This window comes from Chiloscyllium plagiosum, unplaced genomic scaffold (assembly GCF_037043375.1).
Source record: "Chiloscyllium plagiosum isolate Xiang-an unplaced genomic scaffold, Cpla_swu_hap1 HiC_scaffold_4, whole genome shotgun sequence".
NCBI lineage: Eukaryota > Metazoa > Chordata > Chondrichthyes > Orectolobiformes > Hemiscylliidae > Chiloscyllium > Chiloscyllium plagiosum.
The window spans coordinates 39119940-39142031 of NW_028270142.1; the positions used below are offsets into that span (position 1 = coordinate 39119940).

General features: G+C 39.8%; 1 protein-coding gene across 10 annotated transcripts in view; it reads left to right on the forward strand.

Moving 5' to 3' along the window:
- bbs9 (Bardet-Biedl syndrome 9) overlaps positions 1-22092 on the forward strand; it is a 533593-nt gene that overhangs the window by 56075 nt on the left and 455426 nt on the right. For all 10 annotated transcript variants that reach the window (XM_043688767.2, XM_043688773.2, XM_043688770.2 and 7 more), the window contains exons 8-9: positions 9160-9343; positions 14007-14136. In XM_043688767.2, coding sequence (XP_043544702.2) covers positions 9160-9343; positions 14007-14136 — 314 coding nt within the window. The remainder of the gene's footprint in view (positions 1-9159; positions 9344-14006; positions 14137-22092) is intronic.

The window sequence follows — 22092 nt, forward strand, 5'->3', positions numbered from 1 at the left end:
CACCACCATCTTCTCAAGGGCAACTAGGGATAGGCAATAAAATGCTGGCCAGCCATTCATCCCACGAATGAATAAAAAAATCAAATGCAGCAAAACCTGGGCAATATCCATGAATTGGCTGAAAGTGACAAGTAACATACGCATCACACAAATGCCAGGCCATCACGACCATCTCCAATTAATGACAGTCTAACCACCCACCCTTGGCATGAAATGTCACCATCACTGAATCCCACACAGTCAAAATCCTCGGGGTGGCACAGTGGTTAGCACTGCTGTCTCACAGTACCAGGCAGCTGGGTTCTTAAGGCAACTGTCTTTATGGAGTTTGCATGTTCTTCCTGTGTCTGTGTGGGTTTCTGCTAGGTGCTCTGGTTATCTCCTACAGTCCAAAGATGTGCACGTTAGGTGGATTGGCTATGCTAAATTACCTACAGTGTTCAGGCATGTGAAGGTTAGGTGCATTAGCCATGGGGAATGCAGGGAAAGACTAGATGGATGAGATGTTCTTCGGAGGGTAGGTATAGACTTGTTAGGCTGAATGGCCTGTTTCCACATTGTAGGGACACTATGCAAAACTATATTATGCATCTTCTTAGTTGGAGAAATTATGTGAATTCACATCCCCACTTTATTCTTATACTGCTTGTATGACCCCAATTTTGAAAGCACCAGTGGATAAATATTATTTTTGATCTGGCATCTTGATTCCATAGTTTAATTTTAAAAACCACTGGAAGCATTGTTTCAGATAGGAACAGAGATTACCTTCCACCTGAAGAGGTTGAGGGAAATCCTATGCTACCATTGTTTAAAAATTATTTTGTGGAATGTGGGTGTTGCTGACAAGGCTAACATTTATTGTCCAGCTGTAAATGTCAAGGTAGCAATTAAGAGTCAACAATGTTGCTGTGGGTCTGAAATCTCATGTAAGCCAGATCAGGTAAGAATGGCAGCTTTCTTTCTCTAGAGGGACAGCAGTAGCCAAATTCCTGCATGGTCAAATTCTGTGCCAACTCCATTTACAAGTTCGCAGATGACACCACTGTTGTTGGTCGAGTCTCAAACAATAACGAGACAGAGTACAGGAAAGAGATTGAGTGCTTAGCAGCATGTTGTGTCAGTTTACAATCTCTCCATGAACATCAGCAAAGGAGCTGATCATGGACTTCAGAAAGTGGAGTGGAGGGTATCCCACTATCTGCACCTATAGTGCGGAGCTGGAGATAATTGAGTGCGTAAAGTTCCTGGGGGTGACCACTAGCAATTTGTCCTGGTCCACCCATCTTGTCACTACAGTCAAGAAAGCATAATAATGCCTTCACTTCCTCAGGAGCGAAGGAAATACAGCATGTCTATAAAGACTCTTACAAATTTTTATAGATGTACCATAGAAAGTATTCTATCTGGATGCATCACTGCTGTTCCCAAGACTGCAAGAAACTACAGAGAGTTGCAAACTCAGCTCAGTCCATCATGCAAACCAGCCTCCCATCCATTGATACTTCCCGCTGCATCGGGAAAGCAGCCAACATAATCAAAGACCCCTCCCACCCTCCTCCGTTGAGCAGAAGATACATAAATTTGAATACATGTATGAACAGATTCAAAAGTTAAAAATCATACAACACCAGGTTATAGTCCAACAGGTTTAATTGGAAGCACTCTATTTCAGACTTTTAAATGGATCTCTTAAGGGTTAATGTTTATCTTTCTCTGCACCCTTTCAGCAGCTGTGTTCTGTTACCCTGATGCACTTATTTAATACAATCTGCCTGGAAAGCACATAAGACAATACTTTTCACTATACCTCAGGAAACAAATCAAATCAATTTAGTGAACCAGATGGGTTTGACAACAACTGATATTAGTGGTCACCATTAGGCTAGTTAATATGTTAACTGTAGATATTTATTGAATTCACATTTCACCAACTGTAATGGTGTGATTTGAACCCATGTGGGCAGAACATTAGCCTGGGGTTTTAGATTATTACTCCTTGGATATATCTGCTTCACAACGGTCTCTCCATAAACAACATTTTTCTGTTTAACAGAGAAATATTCAAATTATGAATTAGCAGTAAAAGATATTCAGAGATTTACATGATTTTATTTTAAATCTATAGATTAACACATACACCAGTTTCTAGCTTTTTCTTCTGGATCTTTTTCATGTCCAGAAGCCCACACTCCATTGGGGAAAATTCAGCTCTTAAATTTTATATTTTACAAATCCACCACCAATTTATCAAATCACCCAATTATCAAATGGCAACCACTGCCCACCTGGGCAGAAAAATCCACTTTTTCTTAAGAAACCCATAACCAAATCATCCATTTGATGACTTTAAACAGTAGATTACAGGCACCACCCTATAGAAGTAGTGCAACATAATGAAAATGAAGGAAGGGTAAGTAAAGAAGGAGAGCTTAATCAAAGTGGAGTTGGAAGGGGTAATAAAGTATTTCAGCCCCCAAGGTACAAAATCTGGCTTTTTATTGAAGAAATAAGGTCTTAAAATGTTTCTAATTAACCTGTTTGATGATATTAATACACACTTCTCAAGCAGGTGGGACTTGAATCTGCACTCTTGGAGGTAGTGACACTGCCAAGAATCCAGTCCTTCTTTTCACTATCATATCTAAACCTGTTATGACGTACCTTGGAAGCAGGTGGGTCTTGAATTCAGCCACCCAGAATTAGGGGCACCACCACGAAAACACTTGAAGCCCTTTTTTAAAAAAATACTCATTGCCAAATTGACAATCTCGACAATTAACATCCTGATTAACCTACTAGAGGCAGTGCAGCAAGAACATAATTAGGGGAGGGCAGGAAAAGAGGAAGAGAAGGAATCACCTTTTTTGAAAATAAAATAAAGAATTACAAATCATTCATCACCAATTAAAATAAGTTCCAAGCAATGCTCACCAGGGCAGTACAATAGGGAAGGGTAAGGAAAGAGGGAGAGGCTAAAATGAAATGAAGTTGGAAGGGGAAGAATCCAGCTTTTTTTAATATCAACCACCACCAGACCACCTTTATCTCCAATTAAACAATTAATGATTTACAAACACTGCCCTTTTCTTAATTTAACCTATTTTTCTAATCAGCCTGTTCAGTGATGTCATTACACATCTCTGGAGCAGGTGGTACTTGAACCCAGGCAGGCTGGTCCAATGGTAGGGACTGTGCCACAAGAGGGCCCTTTTCAGTACTATTTTAAACATAAATGCATCACCAAATCAACTGTGTTAAGAATCCAGTGCTGATTATTATTTTTATCAACTTGTTCAAGAATGTTATGCTACATCTCTAAACCAAATAGAATGTGAACCTGGATATTTTGGCTTCGAGCTGGGATATTTTCTCTCATCAGCCTTTCCAGGGATGTTATGTTACACTTCTGGAGCAGGTGGGACTTGAACTCAAGCCTCTTGGCAAAAGTAGGAACACTACCACTGGGATATCACTACTCCAGCACAGGAGTCCATTATAACCATCTGACTTTCAGAAGAGCAACCGGCTAGACCCTTTCCCTTCCCTCTTCTCTGTGGTCCTACATATTTTCTCCTTTCAAGTACTTATCTCATTCCTTTCTACCAGCCACAATTGAATATGACTCTCCTACTCTCTGAGGCAGCGCATTCAAAATCATAATCTTTTCACTACATGTTATGGTAATATTAGAAAAAGTAAAACAAGGAAATCTTGCATTCATTAGCTCCTTTGCACAAGCAGACATCTCAAGGCACTTTACAGCCAATTAAGTACTTTTGAAGTGTTGTAATCACTATTGTAGTGTAGGTAACATGGCAGCCAACATGTGCATAGCAAACTCACACAAACAGCAATGTGATAATGGCCAGATAATGTGAAGTTTTTTGGGATATTGATTGTGGAATAGATCAAAGTTTGTGCGAAGATTTGTAGCTCGGGTGCTCGTTGTTGTGGTTGTGTTCGCCGAGCTGGAAGTTTTTGTTGCAAACGTTTCGTCCCCTGGCTAGGTGACATCATCAGTGCTTGGGAGCCTCCTACGAAGCGCTTCTTTGATGTTTCCTCCGGTGTTTATAGTGGTCTGTCCCTGCCGCTTCCGGTTGTCAGTTTCAGCTGTCCGCTGTAGTGGTTGATATATTGGGTCCAGGTCGATGTGTTTGTTGATGAAGTTTGTAGATGAATGCCATGCCTCTAGGAATTCCCTGGCTGTTCTCTGTCTGGCTTGCCCTATGATAGTAATGTTGTCCCAGTCGAATTCATTGTTGTCTACGTGTGTGGCTACTAAGGATAGCTGGTCGTGTCGTTTCGTGGCTAGTTGATGTTCATGTATGCGGATTGTTAGCTGTCTTCCTGTTTGTCCTATATAGTGTTTAGTGCAGTCCTTGCATGGTATTTTGTACACTACATTCGTCTTGCTCATGTTGGGTATCGGGTCCTTCGTTCTGATGAGTTGTTGTCTGAGCGTGGCTGTTGGTTTGTGTGCCGTTATGAGTCCTAGGGGTCTCAGTAGTCTGGCACACTGCAGTACACCAGGACTGCAAAAAGAAGCAGAGGAACACCTATACAAGGTATTCGCCAAAAACGGATACCCGCTCAACTTCATCAGCAGATGCCTAAGAGAAAGACCACGGAACGAGGACATACCACAACCAAAAGGACTAGCCACACTACCATACATCAGGAGCATCTCGGAACTGACTGCCAGACTACTGAGACCCCTAGGACTCATAACGGCACACAAACCAACAGCCACGCTCAGACAACAACTCACCAGAACGAAGGACCCGATACCCAACATGAGCAAGACGAATGTAGTGTACAAAATACCATGCAAGGACTGCACTAAACACTATATAGGACAAACAGGAAGACAGCTAACAATCCGCATACATGAACATCAACTAGTCACGAAACGACACGACCAGCTATCCTTAGTAGCCACACACGCAGACAACAAGCAACATGAATTCGACTGGGACAACACTACTATCATAGGGCAAGCCAGACAGAGAACAGCCAGGGAATTCCTAGAGGCATGGCATTCATCCACAAACTCCATCAACAAACACATCGACCTGGACCCAATATACCAACCACTACAGCGGACAGCTGAAACTGACAACCGGAAGCGGCAGGGACAGACCACTATAAACACCGGAGGAAACATCAAAGAAGCGCTTCGCAGGAGGCTCCCAAGCACTGATGATGTCGCCTAGCCAGGGGATGAAACGTTTGCAACAAAAACTTCCAGCTCGGCGAGTGGAATAGATATTGGGTAAAATACTGGGGAAAATTTATCTACTCATCTTCAAAATAGTGCCATTGAAATTTTACATCCACTCGAGCAGGCACGTGATTTGGAAGATGACACCACCAATAGTGCTGCACTGGAATATTACACCAGGTTTGATTTTTGTGCTCAACTCCTGAAATGGAATTGAATCTGGAACCTTGTGACTCAAGAGTGAGAGTATTACCAACTGGTCCATGGCTGACAACATAGACATTTTTATCATCCTTTCAGCTGTGTTACAACACACTTCCAGAATAGGTGGGATTTGAATTATGGACATGCCACTGCACTACAATAGTATCTTGTGGCTGACAATATATCCATGTTATGGTTTTGGCCTGCATGAAATAGATTAACACTTGGTTTACATTATGGTATACCACTGACAAACAAATACTAGTATATATTTCTCAGCAACTTGAATTAGAAACAATTAACCAGGGTAATTGGATTCCACATAGAATACAATCTAAATGATCAAAATAAAAATCAACCAAACAAGCCTACTGCTATAAACAAATGCCTAACAGTACTTAAATGAATTTTGAGAAGATTTGTAGCTCAGGAAGATTTGTAGCTCTGGATGTAAGTTTGCTCGCTGAGCTGGAAGATTCATTTACAGACGTTTCATCACCCTACTAGGTAACATCTTCAGTGGGCCTCCAGGCGAAGCACTGCTGATAATTCCTGCTTTCTATTTATATGTTTGGGTTTCTTTGGGTTGGTGATGTCATTTATTGTGGTGATGTCATTTCCTGTGGTGGAGTCATTTCCTGTTCTTTTTCTCGGGGGTGGTAGATGGGGTATAATTCGATGTGTTTGTTGATAGAGTTCCGGGTGGAATGCCATGTTTCTAGGAATTCTCGTGTGTGTCTCTGTTTGGCTTGTCCTAGGATAGATGTGTTGGCCCAGCCGAAGTAGTGTCCTTCCTTATCTGTATGTAAGGATACTAGTGAGAGACATGACCCAGTAGGGTGATGAAACATCTGGAAATGAACCTACCAGCTCAGCGAGCAAGCCTACATCCAGTACTTAAATATAGGCTTTTATAGATCAGAGGGAAGCATTCCAAGTAAAGGAATAAAAATTAGTACTGTGTGCAACAGAGAAAACATTAGATTGTAGTTCATAACTTCCAATGACAGTGTTAGAAATGTGAGTCCAAGTTAGAGTAAAACAGAACAATTTCAGAGATTACTTAGAGCAGGTGATGCCCATTGTGCCACAAGACCTGAATTTGAGTCCCACCTACTCCAGAGATGTGTTATAGCACTTCTGAACAGGTTAATCAAAAATAAATAAAAGTAGACTGGCAGTTTATAGAAAGCCTCACCCCACAGCCTGAGCAGTCTCATGGCTGCAAGTCCTTCTGCTGAGTGCAGAGGAGTTTCCTGTATAAACTGCTGCTCCATACCAATCATCTCTGATCCTTTATTTGCTGTCTAGGCATGCCTTGGTGTTATATTTTACCACTTGGCAGTGGGGGGTCCTCAGTAGAGAGCTCTCTGTGCCAGGGTCATATGGCTTTCCATCGGCGATCTGGGTGGAAGGTGTTGAACATAGCAGTCTCGTATAATTGTAGGTTAAGGTGGTTCATAGATTCCAAGCCTTCTGTTTGTTTTGTGATATTGTGGAGTCCATGGACCATGTAGATATTGATTGTCAGTGATTGCATCCCTCTTTTAGTGACTTGCAAAACCTTTTATTCTTTGGTTATATTTCAGCCTCACTCTCCTGAATCTGTGGTCACCCAATTTGGAGCGCGCAGGCAAATCGGAGGAGCTCCTTGGCAATCTGCTCCAGGGCCTGACCAAAGTGGGAATCAATAAGTCCAGCCAGCAGGCTGTGGAGAGGGGTCATTGTTCCCAACAGACTGTCCTCTTCTGCAGTTATGATCACAATCGGGTGGCTCTGAAAATAGAGTATATGGTGACCACCAGTACCTTCAAAACTTTTAGAGGTGGCCATCATGAGGGTATTGGAATCCCTTATTTCCACATCCATTCTCCATTTTAATTTAGTTCCCTTCTCTTTTACTGCCCTTCCCTATATTTATTATTGTTGCACTAGCCCTGGTGAGCAGTGCTTGATAATTGTACTTTTAATTTGTAACATAGGTGATTTGGTGGTGGTAAAAAAGTGTTCAGAGATTTATAGTAGCATCTGTGAACACAAAAAAAGAAAAAAAATTATACTCTGGGCCAAAATACCTGGATTCAAGTCCCGCCTGCTCCAGAGATGTGTTATAACATCCCTGAACAGGTTGCTAAAAAACACCTATATAAAGCAATAGTTACTTTGGCTAAAGTATTTGAAAAGGAAAAGATAGGGAGCTCTATGATTCTGAGGTTTTTGTCATTTCACAGGAGTGTTCCGAAAGTGCTATTGAATAAGAAGAAAACCTTGCATTTATAATGATCTTTTCATGAACATCGGATATCTCAAAGCACGCTACAACAAATGAAATACTTTTGAAGTTAATGTCTGTTGTGATGTAGGAAACGTGGCAGCCAAAATGTGCACAGCAAGATTCCACACAACCAGATGCTTTTCTCAGTTATGTTCATTGAGATATAAATATTGGCCTCAATACTTGGTTATAACCTGCCTGCTTTTTTTCAAAAGTAGTGTCATGGTGTCTTCTATATCCACCAAAGCATTGGCCTCTAGCAGACAGGGCATCTCTAATAGTGCAACACTAACAGATTGCTATACGGGATAGTCAACTTTGCTTTTTGTGTTAGAACACTGGAGAGGGACTTGAACCTAGAAATTTGATACTGAGGTGAGAGTGCTACCAACTGAACCAGACCTGACATTCTATGCATACAATATAAGTGTGATATCCCCACTTACTGAGCTGTCAATGCTAACTATACTATGATGCCCTTTGCCAAGCTGTTGATTTAGATGATACACTATGTTGTTGCACAAGTTCGAACTATATGAGTAAATAAATATCTGATTGTCAAATTGCACCTTTTCAACATAGCAACAGTTGTCTCAACTCTTGGTTTTTTTTTAAGGTTTTGAGAAGAGTACCAGCCTTTGACATGGCAAAAAGATATGGAAATCCCATTCCAATGTCAGTCAGTGCTTGATTGTGACCAACTATTTCCGTTTGTTTAAAACCTTTCACCTAATGGCAGATGGACACTTGCAGTGGATATGTTGATATTGCTCTTTCCAAATACGGAATTTCAGAAAAAATAGTTAATGTATTTTAAGTTTTGTTTCTGTGATGTTAATTAACATTTGTCTTCTGATATATGTACAACATATGTTTGTATAAAACATTAATAACTTTGCTTTAAGGTCACCCTTTAGTGGATGTTTGGTTAAATTTGTAGGTGTGCAGATGAGAAAGTTGCTACTGTAATAAGCATAGCTAACCCTTGAGGGTTTGTGTAACAAATCTGAAGCTTTGTGAAATGAAAGCAAAATAGCAAGTCTAATGCTCTTATTTTAGATTTAGATTCCCTACAGTGTGGAAACAGGCCCTTCGTCCCAACCAGTCCACACCGACCCTCTGAAGAATAACCCACCCAGACCCATTTTCCCTCTGACTAATGCACATAACACTATGGGCAATTTAGCATGGCCAGACCCATTTTCCCTCTGACTATGCACATAACACTATGGGCAATTTAGCATGGCCAATTCACTTGACCTGCACATCTCTGAATTATGGGAGGAAACTGGAGCACCCGTGGAAACCCACGCAGACATGGGGAGAATGTGCAAACTCCACACAGACAGTTGCTCGAGGCTGGAATTGAACCTGGGACCCTGGTGCTGTGAGGCAGCAGTGCTAACCACTGTGTCGCCCAGATATTTTGACCAATTGTGTATCTTATTGTTTGCAGAGGGACTGGATGGTGAACATTGGTGAACAAGCATTAGACGTATGTGTAGTGTCATTTAATCAAGCTACATCCTCAATATTAGTACTTGGTGAGAGAAATCTCTTCTGTTTCAAAGAAAATGGACAGCTTCGTTTCATGAAAAAGCTGGAATACAATCCAAGCTGCTTCTTACCTTATACCTCAGGTATGTAAACTTAAGGCAGCTATAGATAAATGCAAAAATGGAATACCATTCTCCAGACGGTTCATGATTTCATAGAAAATTATGATCCACATTCAAAAAATATTGTAAGTAGCTTGAGTGTATCCCGGTGTTCCCTTTTCTGGCATTGTTTAAACAAAAATGTTAATGCATTTTGTAGCATTATAATAAGCTACCAAAAGGCTGATGTGATTGTTTTGATATGGTTATTATGTCTTATATCAGAACTTGACAGATTTGCTATTTGTAACTTAGGGGAGTTTGAAAATGGGTAAAATGCAAAGATTTTTCGCTAATATTCACGTCAGCAATTTTGGCTACAAATTGAATCTGAAGAAATAAGAAGGTCCTTCCTCTTGAAGCTAAATTATTTAAAGAGAGTTATTTTTAGTACATGGAAATACTAAAAACATTAACTAGCATTGTTTTATAAATTAAGAATGAATTTAAATTGTACCATTACATTGTCACTGGTAACCTGATGCTGTCCCCTGTAGTTTGTAAGCATTGTTGGGATGCAAGCTTCTTGGATGAAAATGTGTGATATTTACTTGTTATGTAAAATTATACAAAAGTATTTCTATAAATAATAGTTTACTTGTAATTTCACATTTGTGTTTATACAAATTTGATGTTACGTGAAATTTTAATTCTATGGAGTGAGAAGCAATAGGTTTCATAACATTTTTATTTATAATCCAACACTTCAGTAAATTGAAGATGGCCAAATCCACAGAAACGACAACACAAAAGCAACATTTCTGTCCATTTAGTATACTTTGACGTGACCCTCTCTGAAAAAATTAGTTCTAATCACATTTAACAGCTAAGTTCCTAATTGTTTAACTCATTTTCTTTCAATCAGCTTTCCAACTTGCACTTGACTGTTGATTAATTTTCTGCTCCAATTAACAGCCTTAGAAGTGAATTCCACAGATTCTAATTCTCTGGGGAAATATAAATGCTTTTTCCCTGTGTCCAAGATTTCTTCCATTTAATCTTTTATATAAGCGCCCTCATCTACCCAACGACTGGAAATAGCTTTGTTCTAACTACCTTTTCCATCCCTTCATAATTGAAAGCATTTACATTTATGTATCAGCCTGTAATATGCATACTTAATGAGGAGCAGGGGTAGGTAATTCAGCCCCTCAAACCTATTTGGCCATTCTAGATTGTGGTCAATCATCTGCTTCAAAGCTATTTTCCCACACAATCCCCATATCCCTTGGTGTCATTAGTGTCCATAAATCTGTCAATGTCTGTCTTCAACATTCTCAATGTCTGAGTTCTACAGGCCTCCAGAGTAGAAAATTACAAATATTCACCATCCTCTGATTGAAGAAAGATTGCCCTTGCCAAAATACAGGAGCACATGTATTCTTTCATATCCCTCACAAATATGTTTAAATAAATAGAGAAATACTTAACAAATATCTAAAACTGAATAATAAATAATGTATTGTGTAAGAAAAAAGTGTTAAACTGATTAGGAGTTTTTCTTAATTTTTAAAAATCATCTTGATATTTCACATGTTTGTGCACAAATATTTGGCTATACTTGGCAGTACACATGCTCAGTCATTAGATCATTCAGATAATTGGTGTCAGCAAGCTTCTCCCTTGTCTTGTTTCTAAATGGCATACCTGCCCTTAATCCGAAACTGTGTCCCTGGTTCTCAGAGCTAGTCAGGGGAGACTTTTTTTTCTGCAATCACCTTGTCTAGCCCTCCAAACATTTTGTAAATTTCAATTAGATTGTCTCTTATTTTTGTAAACTCCAGAACTCCAAACTTGCTGTGCACATGATCACTTTTTTAAACTTAAGTGCAACCAAGGATCTACCCTGAAGAAAATGCAAAATCAACAATTTATTTTGATGCTATACAAATCTAAAACTAAGTGTGTGTAATTTTTCATTTGGTCAACTTCTTACTAAGTCTTACTGTGACACCCGTGACTGCCATGGTCTTAAGTCTGGATTGTTCTTTGAGGCTACTTACAGTATACAGGCCATCATACATGCATTTGTGAGGTGGGTGCAATACATGGACTTGATCATCTTAATTTGGGAGAATGCTGTCTCAAAGAGGTATAGAGAGTCGAAGTAAGCTTTCACTTGAGAAACACAAGATGATAGCAGTGGATGATGTCACCATCCGCACGCATTCCTCTTCCCATAGTAACTTGCTCTGCATGTGAGGAGATGGAACTCTTGACCTTTTATCCCTTTTCTCATCATTCCAAACACTCCTACCAGGAGAAACAATGGTTTATGAGTACATTCTTTCAATCTAGTCTTATATATTTCTGCTGACAACATTGTTTTGTTTTGACTTTTGTTTTCCCTTAATTAGATTCGGGAATCTAATCATCACAGAACAAAAAATTGTTGCAAATCCTGTATGGGCTTTTAAACATTTGCAATAGTCTATCCACTGATTTCCTTTAAGTAATGTTTCTCAATTTATAATAGCTAGTTTGTGCCTTATCTCAAAATTGTTTCCTTCATTTAGATTCTGGACCCCAGTCTCAGAATCGATACACCACTTTCCATCTTATTGAAGGATTGTGTCATGTGTTACGTTCACTTTTCTCCAAGAGGTCTCACACATCTAGACTGCCAGTTATTCCTTTCTTATTCGATTATACTCAGTCTAGAATGGCCTACTCTCTATTTGGCTCCTTATTGTGTTGATCTACAAAACCAACTCACACATATTCCAGAAATTTTTTCTCGGCAGAGTTATAAATGATTTGATTTGCCTAATTTATCTGCAGTTTAGAGGTGTATTTGATTGCCATTCTGCCTTTATTGTTTGCATCTCTAATTTCCTGTTTAATGCCTTCCCTAACAACCCCTAAAGTCATTTTCTGCCCTTTGGTGTTTCTAAGCTGTACACATTCAAATTCCACTCAACAAGAGCCAATATCCTTCTTTACTTTTGTTAATTGACGCTTTAACCAGCAGTGCTACCCCACCTCCTTTCCCTTTTTGTCTTTCTTTGCTAAAAACTGAATACGCTTAGATTTTCAGATCCCTTTCCTGTCACCCTGCAACTACGTCTGCATTACCTAACTATATCAGACCCATTTATATCTATTTTCATGACTAATTCATTCAATTTAATGTGGATGCTTCATGTGTTAAGACACAAGTACTAAAGGTTTGTCTGTTTAACATTCATGCTCTGTTATAATTGGAAAACGCAGAAGGTGCCGACTCAACTGTACTTAATATTAACCCAAGAAAAGCTAGAGGATTAAATACCTACATGAATTTCTGGGTAACTATGAAATTGTCCCCCAACTCACCTCTGACTGCTCTTCATATTCCTAGCCCTGACACCCTCACCCCTGACTAGGCAACCACTCCCTGACTTGGCCTGGACTGGTTTGAGCCTGCTGGATCTGGACCAAGCCCGACCCTTCTGAATCTGACATGCCTCCACTTGAATTGGTCTTTCACCACCAGACCCAGTCTGGTCGACCCACCTGACACCCTACCCTCTCAGTTACCTTTGCCACTTACCATTCTACAACCACTTGAAAGTGTCTTTGGGACTAGTAACTCCTGAAACATGACATGTGTCTTTTGGACTGTGATGCTACACCTGCACTGAGTGAATTTCTCCGCAGTATCCTCAAATGGATGTATGTGATGCAGGTCATATTCAGAAGCTTGGTCAGAAAAATTACAGGAGAAAGTGAGGTCTGCAGATGCTGGAGATCAGAGCTGAAAATTTGTTGCTGGAAAAGCGCAGCAGGTCAGGCTGCGATTCTCCTGTTCTCCAGGGAACAGGAGAATCGACGTTTCGGGCATAAGCCCTTCTTCTCCTGAAGAAGGGCTTATGCCCGAAACGTCGATTCTCCTGTTCCGTGGATGCTGCCTGACCTGCTGCGCTTTTCCAGCAACACATTTTCAGCAGAAAAATTACACCAAGGGAAGACGGTAACTTTAAAGAATATTGCTGTAAATCATATTTAATTGGAATATCTGGGCCATTGGGCTATGTTTTTCTCAACTAATTTGAATTGATTAATGTATATCCCATTGAATTTTATTTATTAAGAAATATCAGTGTATTACTGAGTCAATTCCCTTTGTCATTTGTCATCTTTAGTTTTCTTATTGTAAGTGAAACTGTGGAAATATTCTACATAAATCAGCACTTATCTTTATGTTGTATAATTTAAAAAGTGTAAACTGGTCCTCGTCAGATAAGACAAATATTTTGTGAAGATTTAGTCAACTGTGTACCATAACTTGGGAAAATATATTAACAAGTCATAGAGTTGCTGATAAATGTACAAGGTTTCAAAACAATATGACACTTTTTTCCAGTCACTACTCCAGCTTTATCGCATGAAAACATTTTAATAAATTCCAGTCCTATTTACTTGCATGTGCATCAGGCATGGCTGGCACTGGGAAATATGTTCAAACTTATCTTTGTCAAGTGCTTTGACTTAATAACCTAAAACCTTGTAACCACCATATAATGTTATGTAAATTGTTATGATCTCCAGTGAGTTAAAACAGGAAAGACAAATTTGCTTGTAGATGTGAGAATGCTACATTATATATGGTGTTTGTTTTGTTGGGGAAATGAATAATTTATCTCTTCCGGTGTTTACCTTGTAGTGTTGGAAGGAACAATAAACACTCTCATTGGGAACCACAATAACAAGCTGCTGATATACCAAGATGTAACTCTGAAATGGGTTGCACAGCTTCCTCATGTTCCTGTGTCTGTACATGTTGCTAACTTCCAGTGAGTATCCCAATGTTTTTAAAAAATCTATCACTGTCAGTGCAATATGGCAGAATGTATTTAATCATCTGTTTCCCAGTTTTAGTGTAATATGTGCTGATATCTTGCCTGGCTTATTTTAGTATAATGCAGATCTCAAGATGTAAGTAAAGAGAAGGTAAAAATGACTGGTTATTTTCAAAATCAAATGTTTATACTGTGTTGAAATCAAAATGGTATCATCTCTAATAGACATCTGTCTAAAAGATTTTACAGTTTCATACTTCGAATCATTATTTGTAGAACAATATACAATTCTTTCATAAATGAATAACTTCATTATTAGCTTGGAATACCAATTTTTTCCTTACGTAATACAAATATAAACAGGATTGAAATAAAATGTGCACTTGCTGTTTTGATTTATTAGAGAAGTATAACAGGATTTTAATCTTGAAAATGCAACAACTTGCATTAATTTTGCACTTTTATCAAATTACTCACTGAGGTCTTTAAAAAAATTAGTAATCTAAAAATAATTTGAACTTCCTCTCTAAACTTAGAGTCATAGTCATAGAGATGTACAGCATGGAAACAGACCTTTCGGTCCAACCCGTCCATGCTGACCAGATATCCCAACCCCATCTAGTCCCACCTGCCAGCACCCAGCCCATATCCCTCCAAACCCTTGCTATTGATATACCCATCCAAATACCTCTTAAATGTTGCAATTGTACCAGCCTCCACCACATCCTCTGGCAGCTCACCTCATACATGTACCACCCTCTGCGTGAAAACGTTGCCCCTTAGGTCTCTTTTATATCTTTCCCCTCTCACCCTAAACCTATGCCCTCTAGTTCTGTACTCCCCGACCCCAAGGTAAAGACTTTGTCTATTTATCCTATCCATGCCCCTCATAATTTTGTAAACCTCTATAAGGACACCCCTCAGCCTCCGACGCTCCAGGGAAAACAGCCCCAGCCTGTTCAGCCTCTTCCTGTAGCTCAGATCCTCCAACCCTGGCAACATACTTGTAACTGTTTTCTCAACCCTTTCAAGTTTCACAACATCTTTCTGATAGGAAGGAGACTAGAATTGCATGCAATATTCCAACAGTGGCCTAACCAATGTCCTGTACAGCCGCAACGTGACCTCCCAACTCCTGTACTCAATACTCTGACCAATAAAGGAAAGCATACCCAATGCCTTCTTCACTATCCTATCTACCTGCGACTCCACTTTCAAGGAGCTATGAACACTCCAAGGTCTCTTTGTTCAGCAACACTCCCTAGGACCTTACCATTAAGTGTTTAAGTCCTGCTAAGATTTGCTTTCCCAAAAATGCAACACCTCACATTTATCTGAATTAAACTCCATCTGTCACTTCTCAGCCCATTGGTCCATCTGGTCAAGATCCTGTTGTAATCTGAGGTAACCCTCTTCGCTGTCCACGACACCTCCAATTTTGGTGTGATCTGCAAACTTACTAACTGTACCTCTTATGCTCCCATCCAAATCATTTATGTAAGATAGAGGACCCAGCACCAATCCTTGTGGCACTCCACTGGTCACAGGCCTCCAGTCTGAAAAACAACCCTCCACCACCACCCTCTGCCTTCTACCTTTGAGTCAGTTCTGTATCCAAATGGCTAGTTCTTCCTGTATTCTGTGAGATCTAACCTTGCTAATCAGTCTCCCATGGGAAATCTTGTCGAATGCCTTACTGAAGTCCACATAGATCACATCTACTGCTCTGCCCTCATCAATCCTCTTTGTTACTTCTTCAAAAAACTCATTCAAGTTTGTGAGACATGATTTCCCACGCACAAAGCCATGTTGACTATCCCTAATCAGTCCTTGCCTTTCCAAATACATGTACATCCTGTCCTTCAGGATTCCCTCCAACATCATGCCCACCACCGAGGTCAGGCTCACCGGTCTATAGTACCCTGACTTGTCTTTACCGCCCTTCTTAAACAGTGGCACCACGTTTGCCAACCTCCAGTCTTCTGGCGCCTCACCTGTCACTATCGATGATACAAATATCTCAGCAAGAGGCCCAGCAGTCACTTCTCTAGCTCCCCACAGAGTTCTCGGGTACAGTTGATCAGGTCCTGGGGATTTATCCACTTTTAACCATTTCAAGACATCCAGCACTTCCTCCTCTGTAATCTGGACATTTTGCAAGATGTCAACATCTATTTTCCTACAGTCCATATCTTCCATATCCTTTTCCACAGTAAATATTGATGCAAAATATTCATTTAGTATCTCCCCCATTTTCTGTGGCTCCACACAAAGGCCGCCTTGCTGATTTTTGAGGGGCTCTATTTTCTCCCTAGTTACCCTTTTGTCCTTAATATATTTGTAAAAACCCTTTGGATTCTCCTTAATTCTATTTGCCAAAGCTATCTCATGTCCCCGTTTTGCCCTCCTGATTTCCCTCTTAAGTATACTGCTACTTTCTTTATACTCTTCTAAGGATTCACTCGATCTATCTTGTCTATACCTGACATATGCTTCCTTCTTTTTCTTAACCAAACCCTCAATTGCTTTAGTCATCCAGTATTCCCTATACCTACCAGCCTTCCCTTTTACCCTGACAGGAATATACTTTCTCTGGATTCTGGTTATCTCATTTCTGAAGGCTTCCCATTTTCCAGCCGTCCCTTTACCCTGCAAACATCTGCTTCCAATCAGCTTTCGAAAGTTCTTGCCTAATACCGTCAAAATTGTCCTTTCTCCAATTTAGAACTTCAACTTTTAGATCTTGTCTATCCTTTTCCATCACTATTTTAAAACGAATAGAATTATGGTCGCTGGTCCCAAAGTGCTCCCCCACTGACACCTCAGTCATCTGCCCTGCCTTATATCCCAAGAGTAGGTCAAGTTTTGCACCTTCTCTAGTAGGTACATCCACATACTGAATCAGAAAATTGTCTTGTACACACTTAAGAAATTCCACTCCTTCTAAACCTTTAACACTCTGGCAGTCCCAGTCTACGTTTGGAAAGTTAAAATCCCCTACCATAACTACCCCATTATTCTTTCAGATAGCTGAGATCTCCTTACAAGTTTGTTTATCAATTTCCCTCTGACTATTAGGGGGTCTATAATACAATCCCAATAAGGTGATCATCCCTTTCTTATTTCTCAATTCCACCCAAATAACCTTCCTGGATGTATTTCCGGGAATATCCTCTCTCAGTACAGCTGTAATGCTATCTCTTATCAAAAATGCCACTCCCCCTCCTCTCTTGTCTCCCTTTCTATCCTTCCTGTAGCATTTGTATCCCGGAACATTAAGCTGCCAGTCCTGAACATCCCTGAACCATGTTTCCGTAATTGCTATGATATCCCAGTCCCATGTTCCTAATCATGCCCTGAGTTCATCTACCTTCGCTGTTAGGCCCCTTGCATTGAAATAAATGCAGTTTAATTTATTAGTCCTACCTTGTCCCTGCCTGCCCTGACTGTTTAACTCACTTCTGTTCTCAGCTGTACCCGTCTCAGATCGATCTCTTTCCTCACTATCTCCCTGGATCCCACCCCCCCCCACCTTACTAGTTTAAATTCTCCCAAACAATTCTAGCAAATTTCCCTGCCAGTATATTAGTCCCCTTCCAATTTAGGTGCAATCCATCCTTCTTGTACAGGTCACTTCTACCCCAAAAGAGATTTCAATGATCCAATAATGTGAATCCTTCTCCCATACACCAGCTCCTCAGTCATGCATTCATCTGCTCTATCCTCCTATTCCTGCCCTTACTAGCTTGTAGCACCGGTAGTAATCCAGATTTTACTACCCTTGAGGACCTCCTTTTTAAATTTCTGCCTAACTCTCTCTAATCTCCCTTCAGAGTCTCAACCTTTTCCCTTCCATTGTTCTTGGTTCCAATGTGGACAATGACCTCCTTCTGGCCCCTCTCCCCCGTGAGAACATTCTGCACCCTCTCTGAGACATCCTTGATCCTGGCACCTGGGAAACAACACACCATTCTGCTTTTTCTCTGCTGGCCACAGAAACGTCTGTCTGTACCTCTGACTACAGAATCCCCTAACACAATTGATCTCTTGGAAGCCGACATACCCCTTGTTGCATTAGAGCCAGTCTCAATACCAGAAACTTGGCTGTTCGTGCTACGTTCCCCTGAGAATCCATCACCCCCTACATTTTTCAAAACAGCATACCTATTTGAAATGGGTATATCCATAAAAGACTCCTGCCCTAGGTGCCGACCTCTCTCACCCTTCCTGGAGTTAACTCATCTATGTGACTGTATCTGAGACTTCCCCCCTTCCTATAACTGCCATCCATCACATACTGTTGCTGTTGCAAGTTCCTCATCACTTCTATCTGTCTCTCCAACCGATCCACTCGATCTGATAAGATTCGCATCCAACAGCATTTATGGCAGATATAATCCGCAGTAACCCTTAAACTCTCCCACATCTGACAAGAAGTCCATATCACTGCAAAGGCCATTTTTGCTCCTTCACAATCTACAGACCCAGAAAATAACACCGTCTTATTCCTCTACAAACACTGCCCCAGGTTAAATTAATAGCTATGGCTTATATTTTAAGTTTAACCAAGAGACTTATCTCCAAAAACATATAATCAAGAAAGAATCCACTATACTCACTACTGCAGCTTTTCTCTTGGACAGACTTAAGACAACAATTAACTTATCTGATTCTGTGCTGTGAACTTCGCCCAACAGTTCCTCCAAGATTAGTTGTGAATTTCACTGTCTGGTAATTTTCCCAGATGCACTCCGATGTCCAGCGATACACGAATTCAAACGGCAAAGGCGGTAACTGTGCAGGTTCTCTCTCTTTCTCTCTCTCTCTCCTGCACTGTCCTCACCATGTAACTTCACAAGAGTGGGATAATTAATTATTGAATTGTTGATGTTGATTCCTATTCTTTGCTGTTTTCCCCTGCTCATTTTGTACATTATTCTGCCACACAGAAAGTAAAATGTTTCCAAAGTTTCATCATCATTTGTACACTGTTCTACTTTTCTATTTTCAAGTTACAATTTCAGTAGCCATCTATGAAGACACATGTCCTGCTTCAGTTTTTTTGCTGAGTAGCCAGTTTATCCTTATTGTACCTACATTTGCACAGAAATTAAAATAAGCAAATCTTCTCGCTGTGCAAATTCCAGCACACATTGTATTCCCCCTGACATAAATCTAGATTCTGTGATGTTGAAGGTACAACCCCACATCTCCATTCTTGATGTAAAATGACACAGCTTATTTTAGAACATCTGTTTATTTTTCAAGCGACAAGTACAGGTTTGATTCTCTTGAATATGAAACTCCATCATAAATGTGATAGTGCAATAATGCCTGTTTTCATTGGACCAATCTCAAAGATAGTTTTGAACTCCAGTGCAAAATAATTACAGTACCTATTTCTCAGTAATACTTTCTATTTTCTTCCTATACCTATAATCTCATTTGTGGTTTTGTTTAGTAAATGGCTAGAAAACATTATGTATTGTAGTTGTGTTTTTTGTGGAATTGTAAGTTGCAGAGTTGAACTTATTAACAGGATTATTTGATTGACAGAAATAATTTGGATGAGAATGTAGGAGGCATGGTTAGTAAGTTTGCAGATGACATTAAAGTTGGTGGTATCGTGGACAGTGAAGAAGATTATCTAAAGATTGCAAAGAGACTGTTTCCATACTGTACATCTTTATGATTCTATGAGCTTGATCAAGTGGGTCAATGGGCTGAGGAGTGGCAGATGGAGTTTTAATTTGGATAAATGTGAGATATTGCAGTTTGATAGAATAAACAAGGTAAGGACTCAAACAATTAATGGAAGGGCTCTGGGTAGTGCTGTAGAACAGAGACCTAGGATTCCAGATACCTGTACATAATTTTTTTGTAATTAACTTCACAGGTAGACAGGTTAAGATGGTGTTTTGCATGCTTGCCTTCATTGCTCAGACTATGTGTAGGAGTTGGGACGTCATGTTGAGGTTATACAGGATGGTGGTGACACCTTTTCTGAAGTACTGTGTGCAGTTCTGGTCGCCCTGTTGAAGAAGGTTCAGAAAAGATTTAGCAGGATGTTACCACTTTTGGAGAGTTTGAGTTATAAATATAGGCTGGGATTTTTTTCACTGGAATGTAGAAGGTTGAGGGTGACCTTTCATAACGATTTATAAAATCATGAGAGGCATAGATAAGGTGGATAGGATGGGGGATGTCAAAACTCGGAGGCATATTTTTAAATTGAGAGGAAAAAGACTTAAAAAGAATCTGAGGGGCAACTTTTTTTTCACAGAGAGTGGTTCATGTATGGAATGAACTGCCACCGAAGTAGTGGATGCAGATACAGTTACAATATTTAAAAGATATTTGGATAAGTACATGAATAGCAAAGTTTTGGAGGGATATGGGCCAAACGCAAGCAAATGGGACTAGTTTAGTTTGGAAACATGGTCGGCGTGGACTAGTACCAAAGAGTCTGTTTCCTTGCTGTGTGATTCTATGACTCTATGCTTAGCAATATGAATATAGGACTAGCTTTTCATAAATTGCAGATACTTCACTGTTAATTAAGTAATTAATAAATGTAAATTAATGTAATTGTCTGTGAAGAGATGTCTGGTAATCAAAATTAAAGGAGCTTGGACTTATAGGTTTTCTTTCCATTGTTGTGTGTCACACATGAGTCGACTCCTTTCTACTTTATCACTTATTTTACTTATAATATTGGCCGCACATTAAAGAAACAATCTGTCAACAGTTTTTAAATGAGTTGCCCCATGTCTATAATTTCTGTCAAATAGTCTACAAGCATCCTGTGCAAGCTTTTGCTGAAGCAGATCTACATCGAAGAGGCTATTCTTGTTCATTTGTTCTGCATAGTATCAAATTTACTTGTTTCTCCTTAAAAATATATCTTTATTGCTTAACATCTAACAGTATATTGAATCAGTTTATATTGCATTGACAATGCTGTAGTTATTTTTGTTACAAGGGTGCCCAGTGGAACTGATGGCATTGTAGATGACCTTTCCTTAGAAATGTTTGGCGATAACAACACACAGAAAATTCTTTTATCACAGTGTCGGGAGTTAGGCTAAGAGATCCAAAGTTGTTTGAAGTCTGTTGGCTTTCTTTTAGTTTTATCAGACTGTATCTCCACTTTCACTTCTCTTAATGCACAATCCTTTTAACCACCGACCTCCTAAGTTGAGAGTGATGATAAAGTGAAATTCAATACAACAGAAATTTTTTTTACCTCCTGAGTTCTAAGGTAGCTTTGATTTTTCTCGTTCTCATTCTCACACCAGTTTACCAATTTGAAAGAATCTTTGTATTAAAAATAGTTGTAAGTAAGTAGTGGCTTGGTAATACAGAAATAGGGGATTGTTGAAAAATAAGATGTGGTTCCCAAAGCTTTCTTTCTTGCCCTCACTGGGACAGAATCACAAGAATACCAAACTTCAAAGGAAAAGACGGTAGGCACTACATGGGAAGCGTACTGATTTGGTTGAAAAATGGCACTGATTGGTAGATATTTGAGACTATCTGCAGTCAAGGTGTCAGTAGCTTTTGAGGGATTAGTAATCTTTAATCTTCTTTAATCTTTGGGATACCTGCAGAGATTGCTCATCTCTCACAGGGACCTGACTTAACCAGGTGCAACAGAGAAAATTATAGCATAGCAAACAGTGTAGGTGAACATAGATTTATAAAAGTGAAAGGTCATCCACAAAGATGTCACCCATGCCATCCATGTGCCTTCGGTATGTTTTCTTTTTTTGTCTGAATCCTACTTTTTCTAAGTGCAGTCCTAGCTTTAGCAGCTGGAGTGGAGGAAGCTTGGCCTGGAAAACCTGGGCAGATTTTTCCCAGCTGCTTTTGGGTCTCGATGGCCCAGGCCTGCGGAAAGTATGCTGTCCAGGTGCAGGCTCACCTCTTTGACTTTATGTCTGTACACTT